The sequence below is a fragment of the Mizuhopecten yessoensis genome, unplaced genomic scaffold (genome assembly GCF_002113885.1).
Source record: "Mizuhopecten yessoensis strain PY_sf001 unplaced genomic scaffold, ASM211388v2 scaffold6135_1, whole genome shotgun sequence".
Classification (NCBI taxonomy): Eukaryota; Metazoa; Mollusca; class Bivalvia; order Pectinida; family Pectinidae; genus Mizuhopecten; species Mizuhopecten yessoensis.
The window spans coordinates 2,119,997-2,134,335 of NW_018406397.1; the positions used below are offsets into that span (position 1 = coordinate 2,119,997).

Sequence of the window (14,339 nt, forward strand, 5' to 3'; positions counted from 1 at the left end):
GACAGGGGCAGCCTTCTACCACAAGGTGGGTATACATTGTGTATAGAGTGGGCAAACCACATATCCATGGTCATGACAGGGGCAGCCTTCTACCACAAGGTGGGTATACATTGTGTATAGAGTGGGCAAACCACATATCCATGGTCATGACAGGGGCAGCCTTCTACCACAAGGTGGGTATACATTGTGTATAGAGTGAGCAAACAACATGTCGATGGTCCCGACAGGGGCAGCCTTCTACCACAAGGTGGGTACACATTTTATACAGGGGGAGCTAGGGTTTCAGGACACCAAGGCCGCATTCGTTTATCACAACCAAACAGTTTGTCCGGAGTTGTTTGTTTATGAAATAAAGTCGGACCTAGTAATCTGATGCTGCTTTCAGGCAAGCCTTGACAAAGTCTTGCAAGGCCTGCATAACAGACAAACCGGTTGAACCGTATTTGCAAAAGGGGTACAAATAGATGGAAATCAACTGTAGGTACACGAAAGATCAGTTGATAGCAGTCCTTAGATACTGTAAACATACCTATTTTAATGACAGTTTTGTTTTAGTGCATTTTATGCTAATTCAGAAGCTCTAGATTCTGAATTAGCATAAAATGCACTAAAACTGCTTAAATTTACTCTTATATTCCTGCATGTCATATTTTCATCATTTTGTGTGTCACTTGAAGAATGTAAGTTTGAAGAAATATGAATGCATTGAATAAATAAATATACATTTGATATAGGGCCCTATCTAGCTAACATAAGCCACTCTAAAGCGCTTTACAGTACATAGATATACAATTTTATACAGTCAATACAATTAGCATATATATTAATCAATACAATATTGAGGAATTAGCAGGAGCTGCCTTATCAGGTGCTAACTACTAGTCATATGCCACCTGGCTAATATCTCACTATGTGTGTATGCCTGTGTGTGTGCTGGAGGTGTATTGTGTTCTGTTTGTAGTGGGACCGTGCTTCCAACGGTATCATTTATAGTGCCACCTCACTTGTTGGAGTTGTGTGGGCAGGAGAAAAAACACTTTCTCTAATATCCCATGCGTACGGCGACTTGGGAATCTATTAGAAATATATTTCAAGTTCAACATTTAATGCATAGGTTTAACCGTAGTTTGGGTATGAAGTATCAAAGTAAGATCACATCTTCTTCTGACTTGGTTAACAGGCATGTAATGAGAGAAGTAAGACATCCAACTCGTGATTAATTATCCAATTACTGTGCGACAATTAGTCCCCCACTGGTACTATGTTACTGTCATATATAATTGCCAATTTTGAGTATCTCTGGGGATGGCACAGTATTTCATACTAGGTGTTGCACCCCGTCCACTTAAAAAACATTTATTGCTCTTCGTTCATTTTTGATACGAATGTTACTCTGTAGGTGTGATTGTAGAACTGGATTGTTCGTATTACTTGTTCATAATTATATACCAGAGAAATAACCTGAAGTTTAGTTATACCTGAGAAAGAACAGTTTGAAACTCTAACAAACTAAATTGGGTGAGCATTAGTCTGTAGTGGGATTGTAGGGGACTGGATTGTTTGCAGTAAAATGGTAGGATATATCGTTCCCACTATTATCAGGCTCTGGAAATTTTAGGAAAAACACCTGATATATTTCCTATTTGCCCTTACAGTATTTCAGCTACCTGTACTCCTTCCACATGTCGGAGATCCTCAAGAACTGGGTTGATGAACACATGAACTGCGAGGACATTGCCATGAACTTTCTCATTGCTAACATCACTGGTAAAGCTCCAATCAAGGTGACGCCTCGTAAGAAGTTTAAATGCCCCGAGTGTACCAATACAGAAATGTTGTCGTCGGACATCAGCCACATGGTCGAAAGGTCAGAGTGCATCAACAAGTTCACTAGTATATACCAGGCCATGCCACTCAAGATTGTAGAATTCCGAGCAGACCCTGTACTCTACAAAGACGATAATATCCCTAATATTCTTAAGAAATACAACGATATAGGAAGTTTATGATACCTTACAAACAGACGATGACTGTACTTCAAACCTTTTTTTGTATGAAGTAATCCCTGCAAGTGCTGTGTTTAAAAATGTCTTTCAGCTTTATATTTTACAAGTCGTGAAGTGTATATAGACCGAGACAGTGTGTTGAACAATGTTCAACCCATGAAGAGGTTTTGTTCAGTATTCGTTATCTGACATTGTCCTACCAAGGTCTGGCAAAGAAAACATTTCATTTTAAAGTGTTCAGCTTTTGTTCATAGATTGCTTTTTTTGTGATGTGATTTCACTATGGGAATCTCATTGACATGGAGACCATAGCTTGGAGCTTCTCTAGATTGTAAGGTGCTAAAAATCTTCTAGTCTCCGATCAACACAATCACAGAAAAATGGAATGCTGTATTAATTGCTTGAAATAACTAGATCTAAAAGTTTACTAGACAGATCTAATGTTGAGTGTAAGATGTTGATGGTCAAAGGAAGTTAATTCTACAACTGATGAGGTCAGCTTTTGTCTGCTTCATCCACTGTTGTTTATCAATAGAACTGACCAACAATTTAACCCTTTTTCTATATTCTATGGACAGAAGTGTATATATTATATTTATGCATTTCATTTTAATGTAATTTTAACACCAGTTTGTTTACCTTGAGCAAATTGCATTTGCATTTTTTAGAACAAATTTACAATTTTTTAGTTAGACTATACTATGACAAGGTGAAACATGGTTCAGTGCTGGAACTGAAAATGCTGTGTTGTTTTATAAAACAGTGAACATGTGTGTGTCAGTAATTAAAACTTAGTGTACAGCTAGTTATACATGTGAATTTGTGTGTGTATGAAAGGTGTCATTGTGTACACATGTAAAGGTGTCATTGTGTACACATGTACTTCTTATACGTTTATAAAATGCTTCAATTTTAAATTTGACGTTGCATCTGCAATAGTTGATTCGTCTTTCAATCATGATCCATATAACGAAAGGTTGTAAAAAGATTTATTACATTAGATATCTAGTGCCCAGTTGTTGTTTTTTCAATTTTTAATGTGTTGAGATTTAAACTAGACATGATATTCTAGTAAATAATGGTCACTTTTCTTTGTTTTCATACTTTGTCCTCTTATATATGTGGGGGACCAATTTATGATGATGCCTAGAAGTCAAACGTCACTGTATTTAGACATCCATTTATCTGTATTATAGGTATGCTGTAGATGTGAAGGGCTCGGTGCATAGCACATACGTAATTTTTACAGGTATTCAGTCTGTTAAAAAATCACGTGACACTATTGATGTATTAATATCTATGCTACTTCATTGAAAGTCATTGATATCTTTATAATAAAATAATTTTACATGTACATTCCTGTCTTCACATTATATTTTCTGGCAGTTCATTTTCCATGTAGCTCACTATCATCTCGTGTGTCGCTGTTAAAATTGCTATATTTCCATGGTCTGTTATCCATACTTATAAAACTGTTTCTTTTCCATAAGTGCTTTACAGATATTTCTTTTTAAATTTCACAGTCTTGTTCCCCTGAGGTCCATAGCTGAGCACATTCAATTTTGGAGCTAGCTGTAAAAACAAGATAGTTACCAGGTGACCATCTTGGAATGACAAAGCTTGTAATTGCTATTTCTGAGAAAGTATGATGGAAAATTTGTTGCGATTAAATCCACCTTATAATTATAGATCCTACTCAAATCGCTCTCAATACCATACTTAAAGTGGGTGTTGGCTCTATTTCCTTTAAGTTTACTCAACATATTTTAAAAAAGATATAAAGCCTTATGGTAATAGACCCAACATTTAAGAAGCTCTGAACTTTCCATTTTTACTAACTTTGAAACGATATCCAAAAGAACTTAAGAAACAGTACTGGCCCTGAGATGTGGCTGTATTGTAACTTACTCTCACCAGTACTTGCCCTGAGATGTGGCTGTATTGTAACTTACTCTCACCAGTACTGGCCCTGAGATGTGGCTGTTTTGTAACTTACTCTCACCTATCACACTACTTATGATGCTTCAAAGACAGCAGTATTCTTAAAATACAAAGAAATAGAAAAGCATAACAATAGTGATTACAATTACTGAAAATCAACGAGAACTCTTCAGAAACATGGTGTCAATTTCACAGAAGCGCCTGCCCATTAGGAGGGGAGATAATCCAATCGAAATCGGCAATATTTAAAATGTACACAACAAAATTGTATTGATACAGAAATTAGTTTAATGACATGTTTCATTGAGAATACAAAAGTAAATAATTCTACATTTCTCTTAATACCTTCAATTGTGTACAAAACACATTGTTTTAAAAACACCATGTACTTCAGTTTTGTACAAAATGGCAAAAACTTAAAAAGAAAAAGGCATTTGGCAATACAGATTAATATTAATGTAAAATCACCAAAATGTTACTTAAGTATTAAAACAACAAAGTGCAGTCCTTGATGCAATTACAATAAACTTTTTACAAATTCACGATGCATGATATTTTCACAAACAACATTGGCATTGTACACTGTATTATTTACAATAATCAGCATTGGATTATTTCAGAAAAGGGGAAACGGAAGAGATAAGTCTGAGAGAAAAAGAAACATAGTTTGAAAGAAAGAAATTTGCAGGTCTGGTACTTCGAGAGAGTCAGATTTTCCCAGCAACATTTTTGACTATTGACATAATCATTGAGCAACATTTTTTCAATTGAACTGATGATCTAAGAAATTATTTTGATTTGACATAGAACTTGGTGCTCTTGACTTTAACAGCTCTGAACAAAACTCAGACGCCAAGATAAATATCAGCTTAATGGCTCAAGAGGGTCCTACTAGTTTATAACCACACACCAAAGTCTCTTCCTAGGCTTTGATCATGTCTGTCCCTACACACGTCAATCTAATTTTATTAAAACTTTATTAGACCACCGTCCTGATTTCCTAATCAGAGATGTTAGATAAGGCATTAAGGGTTAACAACAGCATACAAATGATTTTGTCTGTTGATTTATGCAATTTAATATATGAAACCATGATTTTTACGTCATGAAATAAAACGAATTCAAAAATTTGCGGAGTTAAATAAATGAAAATGGTCCTGTAGTAATCTGTTAATAAAAATTGAATTAGACGACAAAATTAAATCACTCTTTTACAACGGCTACAACTGTTGATAACAAAGGACAGGCATTCATTGGACCAGTGACCTGTTACCAGGCAAAAGATGATTCCATATCGTGAGTCTGCCACTGTGGGCTGCATTCGGTAGTGATTAATGAAATGTTTGGGACATGTTAAATTGATAAAGAAGTCTAACATTTACCAGCTAATGCTATGTTCAATCAGATTCACCAGTTTGGAAATATGTAATATCAAAGTTTTACTTTATACACAAGCAATGTACATATCAAACGTGTCGCAACATTTCAAGACCTACTGGTCCCTTTGTTAAGCTATGACCGAGTGAGCGATTTGTATTGTTTACCTGTACAACGATGTGACAAAATTGTATATTTCATATGTCACACGTCGACCTGGGATGTTTCGCCTATCAATAGAGAGTGTATAATCACACTGTGTCTAATTGGTTACTGGTAGGTTATAAGCAGATTGCTCTCTCAGTCAAAGCTTGACAAATGGACCAGTCGGTCCTGAAACATTGCGACATATTTGATAAGTACATTGTTTTGTGTATAACTATAAAGTAAAACTTTGATACATTTGTATCTCTAATGCTACGGTCTTATTTGAAATGTGAAGTTAATTGACTCCAATAAATTCTACTGAAAATCTTAAACTGAACCTAAGGGTTTGCACTACCAGTAAATACAATATACAGGAGTACATTTTAATCAGTCTCATAAGATATAACTATTCTACAACGCTCCAAAACAAATGTTTCCCTGGTGTAGTTTAACATGTGTCGTAAAATGTTAGTCTCTATTGTGAAAACAAATAATACAGGTCTTGTATATATTGTGTTCTGTGGAGATGCTTATATCTAATTTCATTGTGACTGAGGATAACATGATGAATAAATAAACCTATAAGTATTTTGACTTTAAACATTTTATAGGACAGTCTTAGGTCAGGTCAATTTGTGAAAATAGATTTTACCTAGCAACACAAATGTGCTAGAACAATGGAGTAACAACAGCCCTGTACATGTGTGACCCCTGTAATAATAAAAGCTGTGAAATTGTCGTCCTTTTTCATGATTTCATGGACTCGTTGTCACTTTTGCCACTACTAAGGCTGTGTATGAGTGCTGCTATCTGGTTATGTTTGTCCACATTGGATTTCAGCTCACGCACAACTTCAGTTTTCTCCCTAAGTTCTTCTTCGGTCTGTTGCACCGTCTTCTCCAGTGTGACCACCTGTTAGCAGAGGAAAACAATCTCATCAATAAACATATCATTAATGCAGTAAATATCATAGTTTAAACTTTTCATTTCGATCTATATGCATTAAAGAAAATAAATGGAATTTGGAGGTACACTCCACACTTTTGACCAAATCAATTTTATAAACACATTTTATTTGCAATACTGGTATGGCAGACAGTTACATACAAACAAAAGTCAGTAGCACTACTGTATGAAGAGATACTATTGTCAGGTGTTTGGTTCAGACAATTTATGCTCTTACTCTTTCAATAACATTGTATACCAAAGTTCCATTCTTAACCCTTTCACCCCTATGTAACTTTAGTTGACTACCATGCATTGATGTGGATGAGTCCAATATGGTTTACAGCAGTGAAAGGGTAAAGTATATTTAAATAAAGAAAATAAATGTTATGAAAGCTTTATCATTGAAATAAGGATACTAGATACTCGATAAAATATAAAATCTTTCAAACTGAGTCATGGTATGAAAAAATGAAAATCTTACCTTTTGTTCGAGTTTCTTTTTGATTTTATCTGTACTATCCAGGTTTGCCCTTATTTTATCTAAACAGTCCTCAAGTTTCTCTTGTTCCTTCTTGGCTTTAGTGTGATCTTCCTCTAGTAGTAGCTGAGTTTGAGTGAGCTCTGAATAAACACAATTTTCCTTCATTTATGTTGGGATTTTAATTAGACATTCTTTTCTTTAAACAAAGTACTGTATACTGTGACACCTTCACTACAATACAATTTTGCCGTTTCCTCCTTCTGTACTGAGGACAATTTAATCATGACACCAAGTAGTTAGTTAGTTCACAGCAACAAATCATCATATACAGTTATTACATGTGAAGGGCGGGTACGTGACTCGGCAAAAGCGTCCCGGTATACAGCATTTTAATCATCCTCGATACTCCAGGGGTTAAGCTCACTTTCGTTCTCTACACCCCTGGAATATGTCATAGCAAAATCGAAGGCTCAGTGTGTGCCACCTTGTGGCTGAGACAGGAAGACTAGTTTGATCCTTTAATGTACATCAAAAGAATCTCCCGGTCCCGTAACGGTAAAATAGACTCGCTTTGAAGTCGGGTGTCACTCCTTTGTTATCTTCAATGGACAGGTGTCAGCCTAGTGATTGGTTAGTTTTTTTTACCAGAGACCAATCAAATAGCTAGCTGAGTGTTTTCAATTTTGCTATGACCTATTCCAGGGGTGCAGAGAGCGAAAGTGATCGTAACCCCTGGAATATTGAGGAAATATTTTAATGTGTTATCAAATATGGTAATCACCTACTTAATCTAAGACTTACATCATCACTCTAGGTGAACTGTATACACTTCCACCCTTGAAAGACCTGGGACATTCCCTTGGTACATGTATAAGTCTATACTCCTAGCAATACCACACTGTCTTTATCACAAGAGGTTCTGTACAGACAAATACATTCACATATCTTCTTGCTACACATCCATATGACAGGTAAGATTTCACTGAAAACTTCACACTTATTTGACCTTTGATCTAATGTTAAAAGTGACTTTATGATTACAATGTATTGATAACCTTCTGTGGATGATGCAGATACATTGTACGTTTATCAAGATATTTTTAATAGTTTAAAATTATTGCCCTGGCAACATTTCACCGGAATTTTGCACTTACTTTACCACCCACCTTAAGGTCTGGGTAAGTGACCTAATTAAATGCAGTGCACGCCTTCTATGGATGCTGCATGGAAATTTGAAGTTTCATCATCAAGAAGAATCAGAAGAAGAACCAGTACTGTTACACTATGTCTCCCGTCATTTAAAGACGAGAATATTAATAACTTTCCAGGAATGTTTCTCTGAGTAGAATTGAACCAAAAAATAAAAGATAAACAGGCTATTTATAATATACCTGAACTAAAAAAAAAATGAACTGCTAGGGGACCAGTAAACAGGGCATAGGAGACAGCCTTGGCTGTCTTAATGAAGCTAGACTAACAGATTCTTACCCGACGCCTTCTCCATAGGAGATACCCTTGGCTGTCTTAATGAAGCTAGACTAACAGATACTTACCCGACGCCTTCTCCATAGGAGATACCCTTGGCTGTCTTAATGAAGCTAGACTAACAGATTCTTACCAGACGCCTTTTCCATAGGAGACACCCTTGGCCGTCTTAATGAAGCTAGACTAACAAATTCTTACGCGACACCTTCTCCATAGGAGACACCCTTGGCTGTCTTAATGAAGCTAGACTAACAGATTCTTACCCGACGCCTTCTCCATAGGAGACACCCTTGGCCGTCTTAATGAAGCTAGACTAACAGATTCTTACCCGACGCCTTTTCCATAGGAGACACCCTTGGCCGTCTTAATGAAGCTAGACTAACAGATTCTTACCCGACGCCTTCTCCATAGGAGACACCCTTGGCTGTCTTAATGAAGCTAGACTAACAAATTCTTACCAGACGCCTTCTCCATAGGAGACACCCTTGGCTGTCTTAATGAAGCTAGACTAACAAATTCTTACGCGACACCTTCTCCATAGGAGACACCCTTGGCTGTCTTAATGAAGCTAGACTAACAGATTCTTACCCGACGCCTTCTCCATAGGAGACACCCTTGGCTGTATTAATGATGCTAGACTAACAGATTTTTACCCAACGCCTTCTCCATAGGAGACACCCTTGGCTGTATTAATGAAGCTAGACTTACTGATTCTTCCCCGACGCCTTCTCCATAGGAGATACCCTTGGCTGTCTTAATGAAGCTAGACTAACAGATTCTTACCCGACGCCTTCTCCATAAGCTGTTTGGAGAGTTTGGATAGCTGTTCCGAGGCCCTGTAAAATACAACAAATCTAACATACAACCTTAATGTTTTGGCATAAAGTGTGCTCAACAAACCTCAAAACTGACACAAGAAAGGAAAGTGTTACAAAGCATCCCTATATTTCATTTGGCTGGTTTTAAATGAAGCAGGAGGACAAAGTACTATCTGGAATAAGGATAGATTTGGGATATACTGCAAAGTGATACACACGTGCAGGAACATTCTTCAACTGATCAAATGTTACGGCCCAACTCAAATTTGATGACAGAAACAGATCCTTGATTACCAAATAAAAGTTTACTCCAAAGCCACAAAAGATGTTGATTAACAAACTACTAACAATTACAGTTCTTCGGAAGATTTTCTAAACATATCTAACTAGTCAGATCACTGAATGATATTAAACCTCTATATAATGCCCCAAGTGATATTTGACACCATTTGTTGAGGTTCTCTTATCTCTTGATGTTAATAGTTCTTACACATTTCCCTCAATATATTGCCAAATTCCTATATAATGACTGCATTCTGCTTGATTCCACCAAGAACTGGCGGTATAAGGAGGTTTTACCGTCATTACTTACACATCATGCTGGTGTTTTAATGATTCGTTGTGTTTATTTAACATTTCATGCATCTCCATCAGCGTCTTGTGTTCCTGTTTTAGACAGAGTAACGACTTCTCAGAACTTTCATACCTGGAAAAAAATTAAAATTAAAAAAAATTAAAATAAAATTGGCATTTGGAAATCTTTTTTAAAATTGTAAGCATTTATAATGTTGCAACACCAAATCTGGTAATAATTCAGTCAACTACCAAAGAGTATTTTAAGTAAAACAACTCTTTCACAAACTGCAAATATATTGTACTCCTCCTTCTTGCTTAATCATACATGTTAGGATAATTAAGAAATGGAAATGTGTTTGGCTAGAAAAATATATAAAGAAAAAAAAGGTATCAAATTGTGGGGAAAAAGTCTCAATCCCATTAAGAATGGTGGCCAATGTTGGCCCTGAGTATATACACACAAAGAGTCTTGTTAGAACTGTTTACAATAGATGACATACTTCTCTGACAGCTCCATGTAGGCCACTGTAAGCCGTTTGTGTTCAGTCGCCACTTCTTCAAGTCTGTAAAATAATGTCATCAATTAAAACTCACACACAGTGGAAAATGTAAAGTTGACAGTTACCTTATAATCCTGGGACTGAACTACGATCTCACATATTGGGTACAAGTATAAAGTAGACATCCCCCATTCCTGGGGCTGAACTACGATCTCACATATTGGGTACAGATATAAAGTAGACATCCCCCGATTCCTGGGGCAGAACTCTTATTTGAGTGGGTAATATAAAATAGACAGACATATCCCCATTTAGGGGCAGCACTGTGATCCTAGTTTTCTTAATACTGTCACATCAATCATGATTGAAGCGTTTTTTAATTTCATTGATTTCCTAGGTAATCTTCATCCACGAATTCATTGGTCCACAAAGTAATTACAATATTCTCCATTTGAGTGGGTACTCTTAATCCACAAATTCATGTACCCGTGAAATGGTGTTTTGTCGTGAAATCATGAGAATATCTTATTTCAACATAGCTTTTACTACTGAAGTTACAAATACAATGTTGTCTAATTACCTTAGAAAACACTTCAAACTGTTATATTTTTACCTGGATAAATGTTTGTCTTTCCTTCTTTTAAAATCAGTTTTCCTCATACTAAATTTGCCCTGCTGTTATAAAATGTAAACATCAGACAGATATCAATACTGTGAGATATGAATGCCCCAGCTTCCATGCAAATTACTGTCATTGTTTGGCCAATTTTTATGAATATTATTTGTGACCTAATCCATTCAAAGTGTCTGGAGAGTGGTGACCTACTTGTGTTTTTCCTGGTTGACCTGTTCCAGCTCGTTCTGTAGGTGTTCCCCTTTCAGCATGACATCATTCAACTGTTCACGGTACTGTTCACTTCTCCTCTCCGAATCCTGAACCATGGACCTCATCTTGTGTGCCTACAACACCAGCATGGTTCACAAATAAAAACTCACATCGATTGTGTGCTTATAAGATTATCTTGATTCTCTTCAAATGTGTGTCTACAACATTACCATGGGTCATAAATACAAGCTCACTTCACTCTGATATGATGGAATTTTAAGAATTTAAAAATACTTCAGACAGCCATGATATGGGTCTTAAATTTCAACCGTGAACGGAAAACTACTAAAATAGTGGATACTGGAATATTTCCGACGCAGTTTGATTTTCACCCTTTTCACCCTCCGCAACAGTGGCAAATGTATTGTGACATAAAATATTGGTACTCAGCATACCTAATATAGTAACTATGTGTGAAAGGCGAAATTCAAAATGAGCGAATATGGAATTTAGCTGTGAAAGGCATATATTTGAATGGGGACTTGATGGGCCCCACAAAATGTAATGAACACTTTTTAATAGTGACATTCTTACTGGTGCAATAACTATGTGAACTATCAATAGTTATATTTATCACATAATGTACTGTATTATCCAGTGAATATACCCATTTCATATTTTTTTGCATATTAACCTATGTGATATGACCTATCAACCCTTTGATTGGTTGTAAGTTGCAATTGTTTCAATTATGACGTCATGCCTAGGACAAGTACATGCCGTCACAAACTTACGCACTGGAGTCAAAATGGCGGCTTTTACATTTCAAGGTTGCATGAAAATTGCCGTTTCACACGAATAAATGCCACAAATCTTGATTATGTGATAAAAAGGATCTTTCACTCCTTTTACATTGCATATGAAATTTATGAAACTCGTCACAAATTTTTCATTTTAGTTTGACAGAGGCTCGCTAAATTGATAAATTCTTAAACACGTTTCATAAATCTCATATGGAATGGAAACTCATGTAAGATCCTATATATATACTGTTTCATATACCTACGGTAGGGTGACCAGTAAACTGGTCAAGTTACTCACCTCAGCCTCATACTGCGCCCGGCGAGACCTGTACTGAGCGATGAGTCGGTCAGCCTGAGACAAAGCTAGGGCCTTAGCATCCAGTAAGTCCTGTAGCTGGTCCTCCTTGGTCTGTATAATATCAGTCAGTTATATCATATTCTGTACTTACAATACCATATGGACTAATAGAATCTCTCACCCCATTGGGGGTGAGATAGGGGAATCTCAACCCGAGGGGGAAGATTGTAAAGTTGCCAAACATGAGGTTTGCCGATTGTTTGGCAACTTAAGAATCTTTCCCCCAGGGTTGAGATTCCCCTATCATAGTTGGAGGGTTGGATTGTTATCTCTAGTTGATAAAATTATTTTAAATGATACCTGTGTCTCTTTCTCCATTCTCAAAACAACTACATGCGTTAAATATTATAGATGTTGATACAGGATAGCTAACAAATCTGTTTGAAAACTGTGTTTGGTAGCCCTACAATTCAAATATTCTATGAAACACCCAAACTGGTAGGTAGATTTACAAGTATTACCTGTAGGGACTGAAGCTTGTGTTCGTAGATATCAATGATCTCGGACGCCTTGATCTCGTTCATCTGTAATGATAAGTTAATGATATTATCAGTCCCATGTGAACTTTGTTTAATAAATTAACAAACAAAACTATACTGTATATTGGGAAATGTTTGTTGCAGTTTGACTTTCGCCTTTTTCGCCCTCCGCAATGAAGGTGAATTTATGATGGCAGCGAACATTGGTACACAACACACAATATATAGTAATGACATGTGAAGGGCGAAATCATCACTGGGCGAACTCATCACTGGGCGAACATGGATTTTATCAGCAAGTGGAGAATATTTGACTGGGCAAAAGTAGCCAGGTATAGTCTCACCCAAAAATAAATCTTCTCAATCCCAGGTCTCCAAAATAAATGTTATATCCACTGTTTGATTTTCTGTTTATAATATTACTTCCATATTAATTAAATTCTTTGACTTGTGCCCCAAAACAAAACCTGCAGTGCAGTCCTGTGTTTTCCTGAAATGATCCTTAAAGCTTAATATTTAGAAGCTATAAAGTCTAGCTATATATCCAACAGAAACATGGCAATGAATCCACTAAAATATGATTTAAATACCGTACAACGGTTCACTTTGAAGAGAAGCAATGTAACACTTATTAAGACCCAAAATATTTCTAACATTAGCAACTGGGCAATGCTGTTAAAACTATTGTACAACTTCATCAAAACTTCATCAATAACAAGTACTATTTGTAATGGGGACCATTACAGATGTCCCCCAAACACCAACGCAGCTATGTTCCAGTGCATGGTCATGGTCATTCATTTGAACAAACTTGGTAGCCCTTCATCCCAGCATGCTACAGGCCCAATATCATTTCCCTGGGCCTTTTGGTTATTGAGAAGAAGTTGTTTGAAGATTTTAAGACATCTGACCCCAGTGACCATGAAAGTGGGTCATGGTCATTCATTTGAACAAACTTGGTAGCCCTTCATCCCAGCATGCTACAGGCCCAATATCAGTACCCTGGGCCTTTTGGTTATTGAGAAGAAGTTGTTTGAAGAATTTAAGACATCGGACCCCAATGACCTTGAAAGTGGGTCAAGGTTATTCATTTGAACACACTTGGTAGCCCTTCATCCCAGCTAGCTACAGGCCAAATTTAAGTACCCTGGGCTTTTTGGTTATTGAGAAGAAGTTGTTTGAAGAATTTAAGACATCGGACCCCAATGACCTTGAAAGTGGGTCATGGTCACTCATTTGAACAAACTTGGTAGCCCTTCATCCCAACATGCTACAGGCCTAATATCAGTACCCTGGACCTTTCGGTTATTGAGAAGAAGTTGTTTGAAGAATTTAAGACATCTGACCCCAATGACCTTGAAAGTGGGTCAAGGTTATTCATTTTAACACACTTGGTAGCCCTTCATCCCAGCATGCTACAGGCCCAATATCATTACCCTGGGCCTTTTGGTTATTGAGAACAAGTTGTTTAAAGTAAAAAGTTGACGCCAGACAGGGTATATTGGTGTACTTGCCTCCTTTTGATAGCACAGATCTGATGCCAACTTTATATTGCTATCTGACTGAAATACCATGCCGAAGGCACCCAGCATAG

The 14,339-nt window shown here is 36.8% G+C and overlaps 2 protein-coding genes across 5 annotated transcripts in view; one reads left to right on the forward strand and one right to left on the reverse strand.

Moving 5' to 3' along the window:
- The window catches only part of LOC110451580 (exostosin-2-like), an 11,982-nt gene extending 8,620 nt beyond the window's left edge, over positions 1 to 3,362 (forward strand). For both annotated transcript variants that reach the window (XM_021499686.1, XM_021499685.1), the window contains one exon: positions 1,656 to 3,362. In XM_021499686.1, coding sequence (XP_021355361.1) covers positions 1,656 to 2,009 — 354 coding nt within the window. In that variant the 3' untranslated portion in view covers positions 2,010 to 3,362. The remainder of the gene's footprint in view (positions 1 to 1,655) is intronic.
- An 853-nt stretch (positions 3,363 to 4,215) lies between these two features.
- Positions 4,216 to 14,339, reverse strand: part of LOC110451582 (protein CIP2A homolog) — a 28,020-nt gene continuing 17,896 nt past the window's right edge. For all 3 annotated transcript variants that reach the window (XM_021499690.1, XM_021499689.1, XM_021499688.1), the window contains 8 exons: positions 12,728 to 12,790; positions 12,207 to 12,317; positions 11,106 to 11,239; positions 10,280 to 10,342; positions 9,796 to 9,909; positions 9,169 to 9,221; positions 6,901 to 7,040; positions 4,216 to 6,383 (listed from right to left, as the gene is read on the reverse strand). In XM_021499690.1, coding sequence (XP_021355365.1) covers positions 6,219 to 6,383; positions 6,901 to 7,040; positions 9,169 to 9,221; positions 9,796 to 9,909; positions 10,280 to 10,342; positions 11,106 to 11,239; positions 12,207 to 12,317; positions 12,728 to 12,790 — 843 coding nt within the window. In that variant the 3' untranslated portion in view covers positions 4,216 to 6,218. The remainder of the gene's footprint in view (positions 6,384 to 6,900; positions 7,041 to 9,168; positions 9,222 to 9,795; positions 9,910 to 10,279; positions 10,343 to 11,105; positions 11,240 to 12,206; positions 12,318 to 12,727; positions 12,791 to 14,339) is intronic.